Below are 22793 nucleotides of genomic sequence, written 5' to 3' on the forward strand. Positions count from 1 at the left end.
GGTCTGACCAGTTGTTTATCAATTATGGATCGGTCAGGACAGGTCTTGCGACCTCTAAGCAGTCCATCTCTAGGTGGATTGTGTCCTGCATACAATTGTGTTATCAGAAAGCTAATAAGACCTTAGGAGGTAAGCCTAAGGCTCATTCCACCAGGGGCAAAGCTGCCACGACGGCTCTGCTCCGTAACGTGCCAATTGCTGAGATCTGCAAGGCAGCCACTTGGAAGTCGGTTCATACCTTTGCTAAGCATTACTGCCTGGACACTGACGCCAGGGCAGACGCTCAGGTTGGACAGGCTTCGCTGCGGAATTTGTTCGCACAATAGTGGCATTATGTATTTATTCTCCACCGCCGCTTCGTTGTGGGGATGGGCTTGCCATTCTATTCACTAGATTATGACTATACACAGAGATCCCCTACTACAGAAGGAGTAGTTTCTGTCCTGTAACTCCAGTTCTGTAGTAGGGGTATCTCTGTTATAGTCATAAGCGCCCTCCCTCCTCCCCGGTGGAGAATTCTTCATGTGAACAATGCTGCAGGTCTGGCGTTTTATACGCCTTCAAAAAGAACTGAAAGTAAGTTGGACCTGCTATGCATTCTGGGATACTGGGAGAAGTCTGGAAAGTTCTCTTAAAGGCACAGTATCCTATTTAAGCCACATAATGGCAGCCTATGGGGCTTGTCTGTCCCTACCTTCCTCTCTATCATTCCTGAGTCTTGGACTGGGGGAGGCAGGTTTCTCTATGGTAGAAACTGGCAGGCTGGGCTGTGTGTGGTGATTTTTGGTGGAATTTCTAGTTGAAGTACTGGACAGTGTAGCCTGTGGATATAGGCTGCATTATTTGTCTTTAAATTCTCTCTTAAGTGTCTTTGCAGTTTCTGCATGATTTTGACAACTTAAGAGATTATTTTTGATTGCCGGGGTCCACGCACATGGGCGGGACTATTCACTAGATTATGACTATAACAGAGATACCCCTACTACAGAACTGGAGTTACAGGACAGAAACTACTCCTACCTAATCGCCAGCCCTCAATACATCACCTCCGATAAGTTCTGGGGGGAGAGGAGTCAAATGTGTAGGTCGAGGGCACTATGCACCAGGCTCCACTGCTAGGGTCTGGCCCAATGAATATGACACCAAGGACTGTGACTACAGTTGACCCACCCATTTAAAGAAGATCAGACATAAACCTCCCCCTCAATTCCACGGTGCCCCACAGCCCTCGGACTCTGGTCGAGACTGAGATTAAACCTCATGGCCGAGACAGGACGAGAACATTCTCGATCCCAATCGGCGGTCAAGGCCTAAGGAGAGTTACGACCTCGGCAGACACTTTGGCATCGGCAAAGCCCCTGGGCGGGAAAAACTCCCTGGGGACATATTTCAGGAAGAACCGCTAATTTGTGGGCCCTACTTCTTAGTATTGTTTAATGCCATTATGAACGGCATGCCCATTCCTGAGACTTGAACCGGGGCTGAGATTGTACCAATTCTCAAGAAGGGTTCTTCACTGTTGCCAACAAACTATATACCGATCAGTTTGATCGATGTCACACAAAAATTGTTTGCCAGGGTAATATTGGACCGAATCCAGGGCTGGATGGATGAAAACTATATTATTAACCCATATCAGGCAGGATTCAGGTAAAACACCTCCACACTCGACCAAGTATTTAGATTCCAACTTATCACATGGCTTATAACATGGCAGTGGCAAGAAGAAGCCCACCAGCGTCACACCAGTGATGGTGAGATAGACGCTGATGTCACAACTGGAAAGGGGTACCTAATCGCCAGCCCTCAATACATCACCTCCGATAAGTTCTGGGGGGAGAGGAGTCAAATGTGTAGGTCGAGGGCACTATGCACCAGGCTCCACTGCTAGGGTCTGGCCCAATGAATATGACACCAAGGACTGTGACTACAGTTGACCCACCCATTTAAAGAAGATCAGACATAAACCTCCCCCTCAATTCCACGGTGCCCCACAGCCCTCGGACTCTGGTCGAGACTGAGATTAAACCTCATGGCTGAGACAGGACGAGAACATTCTCGATCCCAATCGGCGGTCAAGGCCTAAGGAGAGTTACGACCTCGGCGGACACTTTGGCATCGGCAAAGCCCCTGGGCGGGACAAACTCCCTGGGGACATATTTCAGGAAGAACCGCTAATTTGTGGGCCCTACTTCTTAGTATTGTTTAATGCCATTATGAACGGCATGCCCATTCCTGAGACTTGAACCGGGGCTGAGATTGTACCAATTCTCAAGAAGGGTTCTTCACTGTTGCCAACAAACTATATACCGATCAGTTTGATCGATGTCACACAAAAATTGTTTGCCAGGGTAATATTGGACCGAATCCAGGGCTGGATGGATGAAAACTATATTATTAACCCATATCAGGCAGGATTCAGGTAAAACACCTCCACACTCGACCAAGTATTTAGATTCCAACTTATCACATGGAATACAGTATCAATGGAGGGTGGCAGCCTCTATTTGATATTCGTGGACCTGAAAACCGCCTTTGATCTCGTCCCCAGACACAAACTGTGGGGGGTCTTAGGAGATATGGGGATCCCTGTTTATTTACTTGACATACTGATCAAGTTACACGACAACACCTATGCCAGAGTCAGATGTGGTAGGGGAGGAGAATTAACTGGAAGACTCTTAGTTGGCAGAGGGGTAAGGCAGGGCTGTGTCCTCGCACCGACCCTGTTCTGCCTTTTTGTCAACGCATTAATTCCGCTTCTAGCCGAAGTAGCAAACAACGATGCCCCAAAGTTAGCTAACACCAAAGTGGCGGCATTGATGTTTGCTGATGATACCCTCCTCCTATCTATCAAAGACACCAATGGGCATCCAGAGGCTATTGGATAATTTTGCTCTATTCTGTACCAACATGGGTTTGGCGATCAACACTGCTAAAACTAAATTTATGATCATTAACCCTCTCAAGATAACCCTCCCCAACCCACAATTGAATGGCATCCGTCTGGATAGGGTCTCTGTATTTGAATATCTTGGCGTCACCCTATCAAAAGACATGCAGTGGGCGCCCCAAATAGCTAAAGCCAAGCTCAAGCTCTCACAGATTGCCGGGAGCATAGCCAAACTAGCTAGGGAGTCACCTTTTAAACCCATTGGCTCCACGCTTGAGATGTATATGGCTCAAGCACGTGGTGAAACTCTCTATTGGGCAGAATAATGGGGGCATTCCTCGGTTTCTACTTTAGTTGTAACTGAGAATAGATTCTTAAGACAAGTAATGGGTCTCCCGGCCAGTACACCGCTAATCCCTTTGCGCTTAGATTTGGGTATTACACCGATTGAGGACGAGATTGCCCTAAAACCGTTGACGTTCTGGCGAAGACTTTGGGCAACTCCCGAATTAGCACCATACCAGGCAGATACTAATGAGCTTTTATCTTATCCAGGCTTGGTGAAAAGGGTACCTTGGTTTGCCCATGTAAAGCACGAGTGCTAAAAGCTTGGCCAACCTTTTATGTGGAGCACTCCGGGTGATACCTGTCTGTCAGTCCCCGTGCCCTAGTGCCCAAAACTTATTGTGCCTTAAAGCTTGGAGTACTCCAAGCAAATCATAAATTAGGCTCCCTAACAACACAATTCCTTACAGTGTAGGACAACTACAAGCTAGAAATATTTTTGGATGATATCCTTCCCCAGGCTGCAAGAAAGCTGTACGTACAGTTTAGACATGGCACTTTGCCAGTACGTGCGGTCACTAATAAATGGGGCGGACAGAAAGAGAAGGGTTGCCCCGTATGCATCTCACAAGAAGAAACAGAAATTCATGTATTATTTTTCTGTCCTGGCTATCAAAATGCAAGGCGTTACTGGCTTGTTCAGCTATGTCAGAATTTGGGTTTTGAGCATTGTAGGGAGGCCTTTCGGGTTCTAAAATATGATACATCCGAACCCATTGTGTTCGCTGTCTCAAGATATTTAAACACAATGTGGCGCAGGAGGTGGGCTTTCATCCAGAGGGGTAGAAATGTATAAAAAGTGTACTAGCAGCATTTTAGAAATTGTGATTATTGTATGTATAGTTTTTTCTAGATATTAATTCTTAGCATTTGATTATTTTGTATAGAATTGTAAATAGTATAAATTTTTTATATCTTGTCGTTTTAAACTATTTATTGAACTATTGTTGCTATTCCCTGTAGCTGATGGTAGATCGCATTACATCAATTGATATAAAATTCTCCTGCAGTGAAATCCTTTGTCCCTCCTCCCCCCACTCTTGGCTTGACGGTAAAAACCCATTGTACTCGCCTCTAAACTGTGAATTGTATTACAAATGGAGTGTCCTTTTTTAACTCTGATATATATCATTTTAAATATGTGTGCCATTCTGTGCTTCTGTTACTTTTTATGGTCCTGGTGACTGAAATAAAAGTTTTTGAAACGAAAAAAATAATAAAAAGACACAGAGACACAGAGATTGTAGACTGGCTTATAACATGGCAATAGCAGTGGAGGCAGGGCACCCAAGAAGAAGCCCACCAGCTTCACACCAGTGATGGTGAGATAGACGCTGATGTCACAACTGCAAAGGGGTACCTAATTGCCAGCCCTCAATACATCACCTCCGATAAGTTCTGGGGGGAGAGGAGTCAAATGTGTGGGTCGAGGACACTATGCACCAGGCTCCACTGCTAGGGTCTGGCCCAGAATGAATACGACACCAAGGACTGTGACTACAGTTGACCCACCCATTTAAAGAAGATCAGACATAAACCTCCCCCTCAATTCCACGGTGCACCACAGCCCTCGGACTCTGGTCGAGACTGAGATTAAACCTCATGGCCGAGAAAGGACAAGAACATTCTCGATCCCAATCGACGGTCAAGGCCTAAGGAGAGTTACGACCTCGGCAGTCACTTCGGCATCGGCAAAGCACCTGTGTCATGCTTCGGAGCCCACCAAACAATCGAAGATGAATAAGCGATCGGTGTCAACCCATATGGAATTGAAACACCCCTTAACTATAACAAAGACAAAAAAGCATGGCCACTCTTCTATGCCAAAGAAAATCTTGGCTGCAACAACACAAAATACAAAAACACCTTCCTCGGCAATGACAACAGTGCCAGAGAAACAAGCAAAGACACCAAAAAAAACAATAATGCAATAGGAAAAAGGCACTGTATTTGGAGGCCATCATGAATTCAAGCAGAAGCGACATCAAAAGGAGAGTTCCATGAGACAAGGTTAGGACTTGGATGTTCCACATGCTCTACCAAAAAGAGGAGCAACAGAGCATGAGGCCACAAGCCTCATGCCATTAAGTCAAACATTATCACCACAGACAAGGTCTCTCAACAACTCAGGAAGAGAAGGGAGGAGACAGCCCTGAGAATGAGGTTTACTACTCTGACTCACAGGGAGACACACAACACTACCCAGAGCCATGGCATGACGATGAATTGGTCCTTCCAGACACTGACATAGAACTGCCTATCCCAGGTAAAACATCTACACCCAATGATACTTCCTCCTATCATACTGCCATACAAAGAGAAGCAGATTATCACAGATTGCAATGCAGACTATAGAAAAGGAAACTGATTTCCTGGTAGAAACACTTTCAAGAACTGAACGTGCAGTTCAGTATCTATCTATGCTGAAAGTATCTAAAGACATTTTTAAAGTCTCAGTCAAATCAAGGGTACTTACACACAGAATTGAAAGAAAGTACATCAGAGGGCATCCTACTGCAGACTCCTAAGTCGTGACTACAGTGCGTTAAAGTCCAACATCACACATCACTGGGGATGCTCCACCTCCTGAAGAGGAGAGTAAGCGCATTGACACTGCAGGGAAAAGGGTTGCAACTTGCAGCAGGACATGCCAGTAACTGGTGAATTGCAAATTCTGTGGGCCTCCTATCACATTATAATAGAGCTGCATGAGATGAGATGGAAGAACTATTACAGCCTCCCACTGAGCAATATGAGAAAAAAAGGGGAAGACCTGGTTGGGGATGGAAGATAAATATGTAAAACAACAATACGATGTGCAGACACAGATGCAAGAGGCATTAATTCCTTGGTGATGCTATGTCGACATGCATGGCGTCCATTATGCAGACAGCATATAGGACCGAAGTACCCAAAAAGCAGAATGTCTATAGGTTCACCACATGAGGTAGGACGTCTTACACCTAGAGAGGTGACAGTAAATGAAGTTTGACTTTGATGTGCTTGCTTACTCTCCAGATGCCAAAATGACCACAGCTCTTTCTGGCTATAAGAGATAGGTCACCTTGTTTAAATTGTTTGGCACGCATTGAGCTAGCCTTACTTTGAGGCAGATTTACAATAAGTGGCACATCACTGCATATCAGCAGAGATGCGCCACTTATTGTGCGCCATACCTACGCCACCATGGATGCGCCGCATTTACAATGTGGCGCACCATGGGGCAAAAACGGCACAGATGCGTGATGCATCTGTGCCGTAAAAGCGGCGCATTGCTGGAGTTGTCGCAAGCGCAACGCAGCTCCAGCAAGGCTTGGGGGGCCCCATTCCAACACAGCTGCGTCAATCCTTACGCCTGCTTCAAGCAGGCGCAGGGTTTTGACGCAGCATGGGCCCAAAAGTGACTGAGTGAAATCTTGTAGATTTCACTCAGCCACTTTTAGTAGGCGTTCCTGCGCCGGAACGCCCCAACCCCTGCACAGTCACGCTTCCTTGTGGCGCAGGGCTTTACAACGTGACGCATCTCCCAGATGCGTCACGTTGTAAGTACCCTGCACCATGGTGCATCATTTGCGCCGCCGCTGCGTCACAAAAGTGATGAAACGTCGGCGAAAAAGTGCCACAAGGGGCTTGTAAATCAGCCCCCTTGTATTTGCGCTTAAGGGCCCAATTGCAGTACTGATGAGTAAGTGGTTTTTAACTTCACAGTAGCAGGGTCTGAATAGTAAGGTATGACCATGCAGTTGTATCAATTTTTTCTGCATTAGCATTGTTGCTTTAACGACTTCTATTTTATCTTTTTCATACTTGCGTAAGAAACTGTGAACAAAATGGGTTGTTTTGACAAAATGTTATTCGATTTTAATTTTTCTCCAAATAAAGTTGCATTAGTCGCCTGATTAAAGAACTTGTTAATCTCAAAACGGAAAAATTGATTTTGTCTGTCTTCGTAACATATGCTTCAATGGGTGAGGTGTTTTCCATCACAGAGAACAAGCCGATATTTAAGTTAGCTGTCACTGCAACCGTCTTTCTCTTTAACCCCTTCGCTGCGATGGCTTTTCCGCCGCTACGCTAAGGGGGAGGTGGGGCCGCGCGGCTGTCCCGCGCTGGTGACGGAACCGCTCCGTCACCAGCGCGGGTGAGCTGTGCTTGTGACAGAACGGTTCCGTCAGAACGGTTCCCCGCCTGCTCTTTAGAACGTCAGCGCAGGCGCGGAATTCGCGCTGCGCAGGCGCGGCGAGCTGGCCGTGACGGAACCGTTCCGTCACCAGCACAGCCCACCCGAGGCTCGTGACAGAATGGTTCCGTCACGAGCATTGGAGGGGTTAAGTTACTAGTAGTAATGATGACCCACTCACAAGAGCATTTCGTTTCCAGCTGTTTTCCGGCTGAACTACTCTCGTACATATGACAAAAAAAAGATATGCGCATTGTATTGCAGTTGCCTTAATTAAGCAATTTGTGCGTCTAACAAAGTGTCAAAGTGCATTAGAGAACAGGTTGAACATTACGCCGTGTAATGTGCTTGATACGAAGAACGTTGACAATCGTTGAAAATGGAAGGCTGAAATGCTCAAGCTTTAAGTGATTTTATTTTGTGTGGGTTAGAGGGTGTGCTTTATGAGATTGGCCTAAAAACAGACCATCTGAAAACTAGGGCTGATTTAAGATAATGGCTTCACGTGAAGAGAACACTGACAGCAAGTGGTAAAGTTTACATGTACCATCAAAGCATTAAGGGGCATATTTACTCAAAGTGATGTGGTGGTGGCGATAGGGGCATCGCCTTATTTACAAGGCAGCGTTAAGCCACTTAACGCTACTATGTAAATTAGGCCCCCGTTACACACTGTACTCAGCGTGAAAGAGGAGGGCAATGGGGGTTGCGGTTGGCGTTCTACCGCACCACCCATTGATTTTGATGCGGCCCTCTATTTTGGAAACACCAAAATTAAGACCAGGGAAAACATGGTCTTAAACAGGCGATACAAAGAGAAATGCTTTATTTCTCCTCATTTTTGCAGTTTGCATAGAAATAGCTAATTGCCATTGATTGTTTATGTACCTGCACATAAACAATCCCCAAACAATGACGTTTTGCAACATCTATGTGATCTGCATTAAGCAGCACACATAGAAGTTTCAAAACGCCATGAATGCTTGTTTATGTTCAGAAGAGAGAGCTTCCTGCACATAAACAATCATTTCCCCCAACGCAAACACCCTTGCACTATGATGCACTATGGTGCAAGGATGCCTGTGTTGGCACTAGGCAGCTGAACTTGGCGCCATCGCTAGGGGAAACGCAGGGGTGCGCTGCATTCTTGTGTATACGGCGCATCCCTGCATTTTAAGAATGGAGAAGTGTGGCGTTAGCAATGTGTGCTTACCGCTATGCTTCTCCATTCTGTTGTAAATATGCCCCTAAATATGGTATTTTTAGTTGCTCTTGATTAAACTGACTGTGTCTGTGTAAGGCAACCATATTTGTAGAAAGCGACGGTCTACACATGTCTTTTGCTATTAGATTCTTTCATTTCTCTTCAGAAACCGACAACTCCAAGCTCACTGCCAGCATCTTTATGTGAGTTAAAGCTAGCATTAATTCCAGTTTCAAGAAATTGCATTACAAGCAATAGCAAATCCTATCTACTGACCGGGATAGCAAGTCAATGTTATTGATTTTCCAATTATTCTGACTACTTTATTAACGATTTCCTATATGTATTTCATTTTGATTCCAGCTGACCCAGAAATCTGCTCTTCCTGCATTGAAGGATTCTACATGTAAGTTCCAGTGTTGCTTTAATGTGATTGAAATTGCTTTCAGCTGCACTAATGGCGCCCGGCTCAATGTGTTCAGTCACGCGGATGGCTAAATGGTATTGCTTAGGGCAGAAGTGTGGGCAGCAGACGATGTTTCCTGGAAATGTAGTCCGTCAGTTATCAGCCAGCACAGACATGTCTGTGAATGGGAAAGAAAACATAATAACTTACTTCAAATAAAAATCAGTTTCAAATTCTCGTAGTAAGTGCCGCGGCGAATTTAATAGGATGATTTTCGAATGATCACTGAGTATGAGCCGTTCATGAGTCACAAGCTAGTTTCCTTCTCCTTGTATGTGCCTGGGTTCTGGACAGTGTTGAGAATCCTAAAGTGTGTCTTTATTTTCTTTTGACAAAAGAATAAAAAAGTGCATGATTCCTAAAGGAGAAACCCCACATTTTGCCCGTGCAATTTACAGAGCTTTCAGGCTTTTAACCTATTCATAAATCCGACGTGTGTGTCAAGGAAAATAGGATTGTTGGAGTCAGCTGGCATATACATTTTTTGCCCAAAACCTTCCTATGTGGATTATCCAAACTGAAGATAATTCGCTGGCTTAATATTAGTTTTTTTGCAAAGTTTTGGCTTTGTTTTTCTTCCTTACACTTCCCTCCCCATAACACCCTGCAAAAATGGTGTGATGTCTGTACCCACCCACATTTACTCCACTGCTATCACCTGGGTCGAGTATTGACAATGGGTTACTTTCAATGCACAGGAATTGAAGATTTTGTGGGTGTTTAATCCATTTGCATTGGACACCCACTTGACAATATTTTCTGTGTGTGGCCAGCCCTGCAAGTCACACCAAGTTAATTACAGGGCTGGGAAGGCCTGGAAGGTATGGAAGACAGTGCAGTGCAAATTGGACTTATGCGAAAACTCTAGACCACACAACACAGCTTCATTTGACATCTTCACTTCTAGGTTACTTTGAGCACTTCTGGGGTTTCAGTGGGGGAGTCAGTATTTTAAGCAACTTTAAGATGGAGCAGACCCCTTGAAACGTGTTATAACGCTACTGTGGTTCTCTGTTTTCCTTTAGTCGCAAACATGTATCCATCTTTGCGGCTTTGTTGTTTTTACTGTTTCCGGGTAACTGTGGTAAAGTATTTCTTTGGGTTGCCTCCATGGTCTATTAGTCCTTATGCTCTGTTTCTGGTGTTTTTCTACTTAACATTTCGATTCTCAGCTCGCAGCCTGGCTGTCTTCTGGGGTTCCTGCCTGGTCTCCTGGTCTGACGGGAGATCGTAACAGCAGATGCCACCAGTACAACAGTCAGGTCATAATCTGGTGCATTCCTAAAAGTTACCTGGTAAAATTCCTAGGACAAATACACCTATTAAGATGGATCCACTACAATGTGAATCCAGTTCTGGTTTTCTCTTACCCCTTTTTCTCTGTTTTCCTCCACTTCCTCTGGTTGGGGTATCATCTACCCAATACAACTGCACAGGGATTTAGGGACATCAGAGGTTGTCAGTGGGTCAGACTACTCCCAAAACTGACAACATGCCACTTTCAACGACATACCTTGTGGGTTTTCTACAGTCATAACGATGTCTTTATCTTATAGTCTTAATGTTCCAAAATGAAGCACTCCAGCCTAAGAATCCTGAGTTATTAAATCTCAATTTTGGGGAATTAGCAAAGTGATAAGTTAAATATTTCTATGAAAATCTGGAGTTTATATAGAAAAAATACACCAGATCCAAGATGGTAAATTTCTTCCACTTTCTAAAATATTTCATCATTGAGATTCATTTTCTTTATATTTGTAACATTTTGTGGCTCATTCTACCATTTGATGCATTATAATAATTATGGACTGCTTTATGAAGCTATAACATTCTGTCATAATTTACTAAGAATTTCTTTTTTTTTAAACCTTTGTTTTTTCAACCATACAATAAGGATTTTTTTGTATTAATTCATTGAAATCCATGCACTTTAATACATTATGTATGCCAAGGGCTATGATCTGTATATGCTATGAGGATTTGTGATATTTACATCGGAACACGCATAGTATGCTTTCTATGTTCATGCACTGCGTATACATGTTTTGTGAGGTGGTGGGGCACATTGGTTTGATAAATACTGAGACACCGAAATGTGTAATCATCTGGAATAAATTTCATACCATACCAGCAATCCTGGAGTGCTTGTACGTTTCTTGAGTAAGTAGCGGGTGGCGCTATAGTTCAGTACCAGCAATGTTATCACTTGGTGGAGTAGGGATCTCAGTAGAGTAGTAAGTTACCAAAGATGTTATTTTTTTCCGAATAAGACCCAGGACCATGAGGTAGGTGTGGTGCACTGTCCTACTCAGCACCATTAAGCCTTTTCCCCGGTCGCAGGCTCAGACAATCCTCTCTATAATACCAAGACACTGTTCGCATTGTAGGCAGATAACAGCACCTTGAATTCCTAATTTCTTAATTATGACTAAACAATCCTGTAGTTAATACCTCCTACAGAGATAATAATCATATATGTGACCCGCAAGCATTCAATTGATTCAGACTTCCATGGAACCATCAAAAAGAGCACTTACAATCTAAAATCATATGTACTACGTAGCCGGTAAGTTGTGTGTTGTCAACAAGTTAATTTTTATTATAATAAAAACAGAACCAAATATAAAAAGCCTTTCAGTTAAAAACATACACATATATGCATTCCTTTTGACCAATACTCTTATTTGCATCCGTGTGCTGTTGGTTTTAAAGCACTATGACAAACCAAAAGTAAATTACTTCATAAAAGGAATTTTAACGAATAATACATTCAAAGAGATTTTTTGAAAATCATTTTTTTAAAAATCAAGTCGACGCGTTTCGGTGGATCTCTGCTGTGCGCACCACCTTCCTCAGGACAATATTTAAACAGTTCTGTGAAAGCAATCATTAAAAATAAAGTCAAACTTTATACTTGGCGTACGTTTACAAAAAATATTTAACAATATGACCCTACGTGCTATCAATTTAAATACTGGTTATCCAAATATCATTAACTGTTGTCCGCCTATTGCATGCAAAAATAAATTGTCGATACAATGCTATTCATTTTATGTCCTATACGTTTCTGTACTTCTATTACTCAATTTCATCATCTTCTCTAAGCATTGCAGTTGAATCATCCCTGTGCTAGTTTTGTGATCCCAATGTCTTACATGCATACCCACATTCATACATGTTGTTGCCTATTCTCACACAGCATATGGTCTATGCTGGGTTCTTACTTAGGTGGGCCTCATGCATACACAAGTTAAGCACCCACCTTATAAGTTGTCTTTTATCAGCATAAATCATGAACCTCCTAATCAATTGAGGCGCTGATTCCAGATGATTATTTAATTCCTGTATTAATAACAGACAGAAGTATTATAGTCTCGAAACCTTCTTCCACTTCAGTTCATAGTGTTTCTATACATAGTACTTACTTCCTATATTTACTAGAAGCCTCACGTCCTCGTGATCGATGAATAAGTTCTTAAAAATACAAGAGGGCACCTATTCATAAAGAACATTAAGATGTTTAAGGTGCTGTTCTGGCGATTAGGTCTCAGTATTCATCTTATGTTTGACAATAATGGTATTTATCTTACCAACGTTAAAAATGATTAGCAGATGGGTGTAAGGTTTTTACATTCCTTACATCTGGGATCTTGCTGGGGACTCCTTCAGTCTTCTCCCTTGCAGCATGCAACTCTATCAGATAAAGTATTTAAATTAGGAACATACTGCTTTACTCTTGGATCAACTCGGTTAAGTATCTCTATTGACTGGGCAACTTAACTGGAGAACTTATTCATCGACCACGAGGACGTGAGGCTTCTAGTAAATATAAGAAATCCCGTGGATCTTTAACTCATCATTATTCTTATTAGTAAGTACTATGTATAGAAACACTATGAACTGAAGTGGAAGAAGGTTTCGAGACTATAATACTTCTGTCTGTTATTAATACAGGAATGTAATAATCATCTGGAATCAGCGCCTCAATTGATTAGGAGGTTCATGATTTATGCTGATAAAAGACAACTTATAGGGTGGGTGCTTAACTTGTGTATGCATGAGGCCCACCTAAGTAAGAACCCAGCATAGACCATATGCTGTGTGAGAATAGGCAACAACATGTATGAATGTGGGTATGCATGTAAGACATTGGGGTCACAAAACTAGCACAGGGATGATTCAACTGCAATGCTTAGAGAAGATGATGAAATTGAGTAATAGAAGTACAGAAACGTATAGGGCATAAAATGAATAGCATTGTATCGACAATTTATTTTTGCATGCAATAGGCGGACAACAGTTAATGATATTTGGATAACCAGTATTTAAATTGATAGCACGTAGGGTCATATTGTTATATATTTTTTGTAAACGTACGCCGAGTATAAAGTTTGATTTTATTTTTAATGATTGCTTTCACAGAACTGTTTAAATATTGTCCTGAGGAAGGTGGTGCGCACAGCAGAGATCCACCGAAACGCGTCGACTTGATTTTTAAAAAAATGATTTTCAAAAAATCTCTTTGAATGTATTATTCGTTAAAATTCCTTTTATGAAGTAATTTACTTTTGGTTTGTCATAGTGCTTTAAAACCAACAGCACACGGATGCAAATAAGAGTATTGGTCAAAAGGAATGCATATATGTGTATGTTTTTAACTGAAAGGCTTTTTATATTTGGTTCTGTTTTTATTATAATAAAAATTAACTTGTTGACAACACACAACTTACCGGCTACGTAGTACATATGATTTTAGATTGTAAGTGCTCTTTTTGATGGTTCCATGGAAGTCTGAATCAATTGAATGCTTGCGGGTCACATATATGATTATTATCTCTGTAGGAGGTATTAACTACAGGATTGTTTAGTCATAATTAAGAAATTAGGAATTCAAGGGAACTTTCTTTATTTGTTTGTGCTTACATACCCTGTTCCCTTGATATATAAGGGTTACTCTCTTTTGATTTATACAGATAACAGCACCTGCCTGGGAACAGCGCATTAGTGCAAGGTGGACTGGTTATTAGAAGTATCAGGTTCAGCTTTCATTTTTAGGCAGAAACTGGCCTGACTTTCAGAAGGAAAAAGAGGGGTCCCCTGCAGATGGGTGCAGTAGGTTACCGCAACTTGCCTGCTGGGGTAGGCCAAGGGGGTCCCTGAGATGCTATTTACTCCTCCCAAGTGGAGCCCTCTTGGGTGGTACTAACTATGCACCACTTCTTGGTGGCACAGAGTCCCTTCTGCTCCTGAGGGCCCCTTTGCCTCTGTGCCCACACCTGTAATATGGCACAAATGCTAAGGATTCCCTCATTTGTTTTGGACCACACACTCATGCTAATTACAGATTGCGACTTTGAGTTTGCACCAGTCCACATCTAATACAGGCACAATCTATATTAGAAAATTGGACATGCAAGTGTCTGTGGCTCCTTCTGTAATACAATAGTGTCCCTGGTGTGCAAAAAGCAGTTCAGAATTACCGTTGCGCCCCTGCGGCACTGTTTATTATATGTTCCTCGGAGAGTGCTTTGAATACATTAATGAGTATATGTTACTTGTCAGAAACATTAGACAAAGTCCCAGATATCTTCTCTTCTCTCAACAATATAAGTGTTTCTGTCTGTTTCAGCCCCCACCAACTAGAGAAGAATTCTAGTGCTAATGAATGATAAGATCAGTGTCTGCAGTACTGATAGACCCGGCTAGGTGGAACTGTAGGGATACGGATTACTGAAATCCAAAGTTGGGTTTGCAGTGACTAACTTGGAAGAAGAGGTCATCTCCCAAGAAGTTCTGAGTGAGCTAATGGGGCATTTTGGTCAAGTTATTGGTGCAATGTTTGCATTGGTCACTGACATGCACTATATGTAAAGGCATTCAGAGTATCATCATCGTTTGAGCAATTGATCAAATGAAGAATTAAGACTATTTAAAAACAAAGATTACCTCCTTTGAACATACTGTACGTTAAAACCTGATAAGTAAGCTAAAGTGGGATTGTACAATCTCGTTGTGGAAATACCTTTTTTATCAGTTGCAAACTGCATATACGTAATACATTTTGTGGTAAAATGATTTTCATTCATTTGAATAGTTATGCTAAAAGACACTCTTTTGGTTAATAAAGAATGCTAAAAGAAAAAGATAGTAGTGGGAGCCTAGAACTATTTCCAAAATAGAAACCAAAGGGAATTTTCAAAGTAACACCGCTGGAGGTTTGAGAAGGTCTACTTAAAGTAACTGGATACAGGAGAACATTTGCAACTGGCCTGCAAAATTGTCCACCAGTCACACTTTATACGCACAGGTTATAGTTGTTTGGACTTACTGCAGCTGGAATTAAAAAGGCTAAGCTCATGGGGAGCAGACTGAGGACAGTTGTGGAACATAAAACTGGGCTGAACAGTACAGTTTAAGCATTAGCGTGACCTGAAGATTTTTTTTTACACATTATCGTTGAATATATTTGCAAGTAATGTTAGATTTCTTTTCGCATTCTTAACTCAAAGTTAAGATTGTTGTGAACTTGTCAGAGAATTTAAAAAAAGGCCAATTGCTGAATATGTATGTTACAAACAGTCACCTTCCATTCCAAGGTAGATGTCCCATTGTCATTTATCATCCGAGGACTTTGCCGTTCTAGGCTTTTTTTTATTTCTGTAATTGTGAGGCAACATGGTGGATGAAGAATGGAAAAGTGAGGACTTAAGGGCCAAATCACAAAGTTTAAGGGTATTGAAGAGTACTTCTTTTGCACTCCTTCGATTACTCTTACAGTCATTTGTGAATTGGCCCCAAAACATCCAAAATATGATTAAATGGTAATATTCAGAAAATATTCATGTGTTTAGACCAAATGGTAAGGGCTGTGCCTGCTTTTCATTTTTAACAATAGGGAGTTGGATGTTTCAGAGAGGATTCAACAAATCCATGTAAGAGGACACACAACAGTACTACAGTGGTGCTATTTGTGAATCAGCCACAGAGAATTAAAGTGAGATTAGTGTGAACCATTAAGGAAAGCACAAGGTCCTTGGAGGCAAGTTCACAGAGGAGTGAGGAATATGCATTGAAAAGGGAGGGTGGGTGAAGAAACAGCAAGCACAAAATAGGGAGTCTGGAGCATGGAACAGTAAGAAGAATTGGCCATTTTATGATAAAGTAATGTAGTATGCACTATTGTGATTAATATTGTTACAGTGCCGCAAATACACTAAAACAGAGCTTTTCTGAATTAAGCACAACTAAAAACAACGTTGGTATGTAAAAAATTAGGCCAGGTCCCTAATGATCTTTTGGCCATGAGAAAATTATCATTTCACTTTACAGGCCTCCGTAGCTCTTTGACAAAACACAACAGAGATTCCTCTGTGCAGGAACAATCTTCAGCAAGGTGGGGCCTTTCATGGAGGATCTGGTTCACTTCTTACACATTCTGGAGAGCTCCCTAGCCACATTCAAATACCTATTGCATAGATCAAACTTCTCTAAAGGCTTTATCTTGATAAGTTGTAGGAGTAAGCAGTAAAATATTTTATTTGTATAATCAATAAAAAAAATGACAAATAATTGGTCACATGCAATGCCCTTTACAAATCAGAAGCATACTGTTGTTGGCTTTCCTGCTTGCCCAAAACTCTTCCAGGGAAAACAAGCTGAGCCTCAGAGATGCAAAGCTACATTTGAAGTTGTAAGGTGTGGAAGCCCTCCCGTACGGTTGATGTTCACACTTGGGAAATGAGTCTGAGATCTTCCATTTATGATGCTTACCTCTGCTAGCGCCTTTCTATAGTTTGTACAGCCACTAGCTTTTTAAATTTGCCTTACTGCATGCATATCTCCCACTCATGTTTGATATGTAAAGCAGACAGGGTGTGATTTACATCTTTAAGCCAAAGATTTCAAGGACTAAAATTAGGACCCTTCACACAGTGTTTAGCTTGACATGACCAAGTCGTTCCTTGGGTGATCTATCGACTCTGACCTCTACCACCACCATGCGGCAGTGTGTTCTTAGTAAAAGGTATACAAGCAGCTGGTGATACAACTTGATGGCAATCCAAGCATCTTCAAAGCAGTCAATGACATCATTCCCTTTTGAAAATGTATATAGAAAACATGCAAAGGTTGAAGCCCAAAACATTTCAAAGGCTTGTAAGAAGTTAAATCAATCACTAAAATAGGTGAGACAGTGGCCAAAGTGAACTGCCCAGTTTGATGAGGGGGGAGTAAAATGAGCTACAGAAATAGGTAAAAAAGGATAGGTGATTGATTGCAAAGGTGGGAGCAAAAAAGAAGGAAAGGGCAGCTGCAGGCCAAAGCCCTAAGCTATCACATAAATAGAGGAGAAATATCAATGACGGCATGAATGAGGCCTGGGTAGGAGAAGAATTATGTTTTTGGGGCAATTTGAGTCCAAACATGAAATCTCAATTTTGGTAAAATATAGATCTAGTATCATTTATTGTGAAAGCTAGTAGTAATGCAGACGTGATCATTTTAAAATCATTGCTGCAGTAAAGTTGTACACACATATATCTTTGGAAAGTGTTGAAAGAAAATCAAGAATAAGTGAATTTCCATCATTAAAAACTGGGGATAAATGTTTGCAAAACCTCCTAGTTGTAGGGAGGAAGAACTGGACGAAGATTTCCAATAATAACTGAGTGATAACAGCAGACAATCATTAGAGCGATCAGTGCAAAGTAAATTGATATCCATTGGAGAAAGAGGGAAAGCCATGTAGGAAGTCAGTGGAGCAGGGAATGCCTTGGAGTCAAGCCTGGTGTCCAGCCTCCAGATGTCAGAGACTGATTTGGGGCTACAGGCTGTATTGCTGAGGACCTGGGTATGGCAATGTGCCAACACTATTGTTACATTCTTTACAATTTTTGATACAATTAATATTAAATCACATGTTGTTCAAGATGGTCCTTTTCAACTAAACTATATAGGATAAACTCTTGCAGAATTTTTAAATAACTTGATAACAAGAATAGTCAAGTCTGGGGTTGATTAATTACCCCTTAATCAACCACCACTACTTTGTTGGAATTGGTTCCTTTCCAAGATTTGTCATTTGTCCAATAACCACTAGTCCACTGGTTCGAATCTCAGTCAATAAAAGGACAGGGAAGGTCTAGTGAAATACTTCTGTCTCCACATATTCAAATCTGAGAATACCTCCACTTGATTCCCAGCTTTTTTTCTCACATTTTGTATGGCATAGGATTCTGCAACCATAGTGTGATGGAAAGGAACTAAAAAGAGGAAAAAGACAGAGTTTAGGAAGGTACAAATATGCATTTTAAAGGAGCTCTAGTTTTATGACAAGTTACCATGGTTGCTGGCTTCTCTAAGAGACCCATACTTCTATAGACTAAGAGGAGCAGGTTCACAGAAATGTGTCCCGAAGAGTATTAGGGGGGTGTATCTTGTCTGGAAGTCTTCACAAATAAATGTAAATAAAAACTTTCAGTCATGTTAGGCATGTGACCCTTATTGGCAGTTATCTACACTTACTACTGAAAGGCAAGAAGATAGGCCTTCTCCTACTAAACAGCACTGTACAATAAACTTATCACCAGGTTGTAATAACATGATTCACTTACAATAAAGGGTTTGTCGACTTCTCCTTTGATAGCCAACACCTTTCAGTTCTATTAACACTTACTCCATGTCGCACAGCCATCTACATTCTTTCATGCCCATAAGGCCAGATGGTTGATGATAAAGTTTGTCAATAGGAGATTTGGGTTCCAACAAAATAGTTTGTCTTCTACCTATGGAGAGTACATGATTTTGAGAGATAAAACTTACAAACTCTATAGTTTTATGTAATTCTTCTAAAGAAATGTCGGTGTATGTCCAGGTCCTTTTAGTAAACACTCATACTTTAGCAATGTTAGGCTTTTTCAGACTGCCAAGGGAGGGTTTCCACCTAGATCCTTCAAAATTTGCATCCACGTTCTTCTCTGAGATTAGATGAAGTATTTCAAGAAACGTTGCTTCAGCTTCATAAGAACTGTGATATCAACACAGTAGAGCTTATGGATAAGTTAACTGTCAATGACGTGCCTCCACTTCTCTTTCTGAAAAACACAGGGCTCCATTAGAGGAGTATAGATATAACAAATAGCCTGTCTATTTCCATGGCTGAACCTGCTTCTTTGTGGCTTTTTTATATGGTGGTTACCGACAATTCGTCAGAATTCGCTTGACTTGCGGGTAGAAGCTGCAGTTGTCACAGAAGTCCAGATTTGAGTTCCACATTTCTCTTTAGCCTCACACCGCAAATGTCCAAGACATCATCCTAAGATCTTCATTTTCTTGTCTCAATCAGAGTTGAGCTTTGAAAATTTACTATGAATTTATTTAGGTCCCTTCTATAATAGCGTTCTTCATCTGTGATGTTTTTCACAATAAATAATTCTCCACTTGTGAAAAACCTTTGGGGAAATATATTCCGCACTTCACAGATTGAGGCAACAATCAAATTGTGATGGGAAATTAGTTATTTAAGAACGCAACGAGCATAAAATGCCTACATAATCAATTATTGAGCCATGAACATATGAAATAATTGTTTACCTCAGGAGTCAGCTTTATGAATACAGAAGATGGTGTCAGGAATCCACATACTGTCAACTGTCTTCCAATAATTTACAAAGATAGCTCGTAACTAGAATGGAAGTCACCGACAATAAGCAATTTATCTACAACAAAATTTGATTGTTTTGTCTCCCAGGAGATACATACATATTACATAGAAGACATCTAAAATCATTGGAACCTAATATGGGATCACCAATTTCACAAATAGCATGAAATTGAAATATAAGGAGACCTGACGCTAATTAATTCTGCATTTAGACATATTGAAAGGTCTCTACATTTGCAACCTTTTATCAAACTAATGCTAGTTTACGTAAAATGAAATAGTCTGACATTATAGACTAATGATTATATAGCTGTTGTTCAGAACATGTTGGCCTAAGTGCTCAAGTGCATTCTGGATCAACATACTGCATCAGACTTACATATGAGAAGAACAAAGGCATCATTTTAAGGATTAGTGCAGGAATTGCAAAATCACAAAAGAATCTTACAAAGTAAACCCACCTTCTACGTGCACCGAATTACTGATTTTGCCCCTTGTTCATGAATCATGTCACCTTACCAGCTGTACCAATGCCAAGTAATGCAATATTGCATTGTATTGAAAACAGTATGCCAAGATAAACTCCAGAAACAATGCACGCCAAAACATCTGCTCTGACCACCAGCTCTTCTTGCCGAGGTGAAACTCTCAAAGGGAAATACCTGGGAGCCGCTAGCAGAGGAAAGATATTTGCTCGAAAAACCAAATTGGATGCAGTGAGTTCTGCCAGAGTCAAGGAAACATGGAAACTGTGGTTCCCAATAGAAACAAAATCGCAGTTCCCTAAACCTGCCAGTGCTGAGCACCTCAAATCAACCACAAGAACATTGGGATCAATTTTCCATGAAAACGTTATTGGATTGCCAATCCGTCCAGTTGTTTCAACATAGCAATGTCATTTGTTACATGCCATGTCCTAGCTTTTTACCTATCACAGCTGTTCAATTACTCCCTTCCGCCTGCATAGAAACATGTTTACCTCAGACCTGTTTAAATTTACATACGCTGATTGATTTTAGGTTTTAATATTATTACTAAGAAGAAACTGAATAACATAGCCATTAATCACCCACAAATAACACAAACATGGGCAGCCATTATTCCCAATAGTAAACTGTTATAGTTCTCAGAAACAATCCAGCCTCGGCCCGTCTAAGTAAAATCATTTTTCCTCTTCGTCGTCTGTCGAAATTCACCGCCACCTGGCCCCACTGCCCACACCACTCTTACCTGCACAGGCCGCGGCTAAAACTATCACGTGAAAGAAAATACCATTCTGTCTCCAAAATGTCCTGCTGGAGACTGGTCATCTATGTTATTCGTATACTATACACCCCTTCTGTACGTAATGACAAATATCAAATGTTTGTATGCTACCTCATCTTTTTTTTTCTCTTATGTTTTTATATTGTATACTGTAAAGCGCTCTGATACCCTCGTGGGTCATGTTCGCGCTATATAAAACTTTATAAATAAATAAATAAATAAGGGTGGAAAAGGGGGCCTCATCCACTGGACAGTCCAGCATCTCAATTTCTCAACTTCAGTCTTTGCACCCTCCCAAAAAGTACATCAGCCTTTTAAAAGAAGGGGCTATCATACATGGCATCCCTAGAAACATCCCATCAATTAAGTCCACAGTATATCTGAGAATAATGTCTCTAATGATTTCCAGCTCACCTCCAGAACTGCCTCAATCACCTCAACGTGCGACAGAACATGGAAATTATTGTATGCTTCTTTACTTCTTTTCAATACACTCTGTATTCTGCCTCTTTCTCTGCATTGCTTAGCTATAGTCAAGAAACATTCAGGACATGTTCACCATTTATGGATTTCCTCCTGTCCAGGGAACTGTCCAGTTCGCAATAAGTGCCTTTTAATTGAGAGGTAATATACTTTCCGAACCTGTATGTGAGGCGCAGAATGAGGAGGCAGGACCTCTGTATCAAAAAACCTAAACTGCATCAAAGCAGTGATCGTGTAAGACTGAAATCCCCAAGAAGATGTGCATTCTGCTTGTACTCTCTCCATAGCAGACTCTATCTTAGATATCCTTCTTTTGCTCTCTTGCCCATCCTTCTTTGTCTTAGTCAACCTCCTTCCCAAGGCGGTAACAGTGACATATGTCAAAATCTCCACCTACTCAGCATTGGATGTAGTCTCCTTCAGTTCAGGTAATGGCACCAAGATAAAGGCCTCTCGCTGAGACTGACAGCATATCCACCAGGAACTCATGGCGCGTCACTCAATCTTAACTTCAACCTTCGAGAGAAGAAATCCACTTTATCTCTACAGTGTCTCTCCTTGTCTTCTTTAGTGGTTTAGTGGGCTTGTCACCACTGGTCATGGCAACACCCCCTGCAAGCTACTCTGCTTCTTATGAGGACAGCAATAGGAAGTGACCCTAGTGTTTCCTGGGGGCCACTTTGTCACAGTCCTCTACTTGGAAACTGTCAGGGTTCTGAAAAGACATGTATTTTTGATGCTGGGTTGTTGCAGACGGGCTTTCATGTTGAATATAAAGTGTTTGGATTTAAAGCACAAGGGGAAGGGGAGTGAACAGAGAGAGATAAGAAGTGACATGGTTTTAGCTGAAGTGTATCTAGTTGGCTTTATTAGATTACTGCAATTAAGCTACTGGCATTGGAAATTCCTCAGTAATTGTTTGTATGAACAGTGAATCAGACAAGAAAACATTTAACAAGATCAGCAAACTGTCAGTCTATACATTTAAGTTACATGAACTTTTTAAAGTTACAAGCATTCAAATCGTTTTACAATCTGTGGGTCGATTCTGGATCTCACACCATAGAGCTGTAAGGAATCAAGGGCTATATTTAGTGATTGGCAAAGAGGTACTAAGTCACAATAGAGACAGATATGCAGTCCGACTTATTAAAAGTGCAATATATCCTATAGCACTTATTAATAAGGTGGACAAGATTGATCCTCAGCCGAACTCTAGACCAGACACCACAAGGGGCTGAGTTCAATGTTGAGTGGAATTCCTTCCGTCTGACACCAACTCGGTCTTGGGACCGG

General features: G+C 41.4%; 1 protein-coding gene across 1 annotated transcript in view; it reads left to right on the forward strand.

The window, feature by feature from the left end:
• LOC147662686 (proprotein convertase subtilisin/kexin type 5-like) overlaps positions 1-22793 on the forward strand; it is a 199576-nt gene that overhangs the window by 16593 nt on the left and 160190 nt on the right. The window contains exon 2 of the mRNA XM_086950976.1: positions 8986-9028. Coding sequence (XP_086807102.1) covers positions 9027-9028 — 2 coding nt within the window. The 5' untranslated portion in view covers positions 8986-9026. The remainder of the gene's footprint in view (positions 1-8985; positions 9029-22793) is intronic.

The sequence above is a fragment of the Lissotriton vulgaris genome, unplaced genomic scaffold (assembly GCF_964263255.1).
Source record: "Lissotriton vulgaris unplaced genomic scaffold, aLisVul1.2 SCAFFOLD_720, whole genome shotgun sequence".
NCBI lineage: Eukaryota > Metazoa > Chordata > Amphibia > Caudata > Salamandridae > Lissotriton > Lissotriton vulgaris.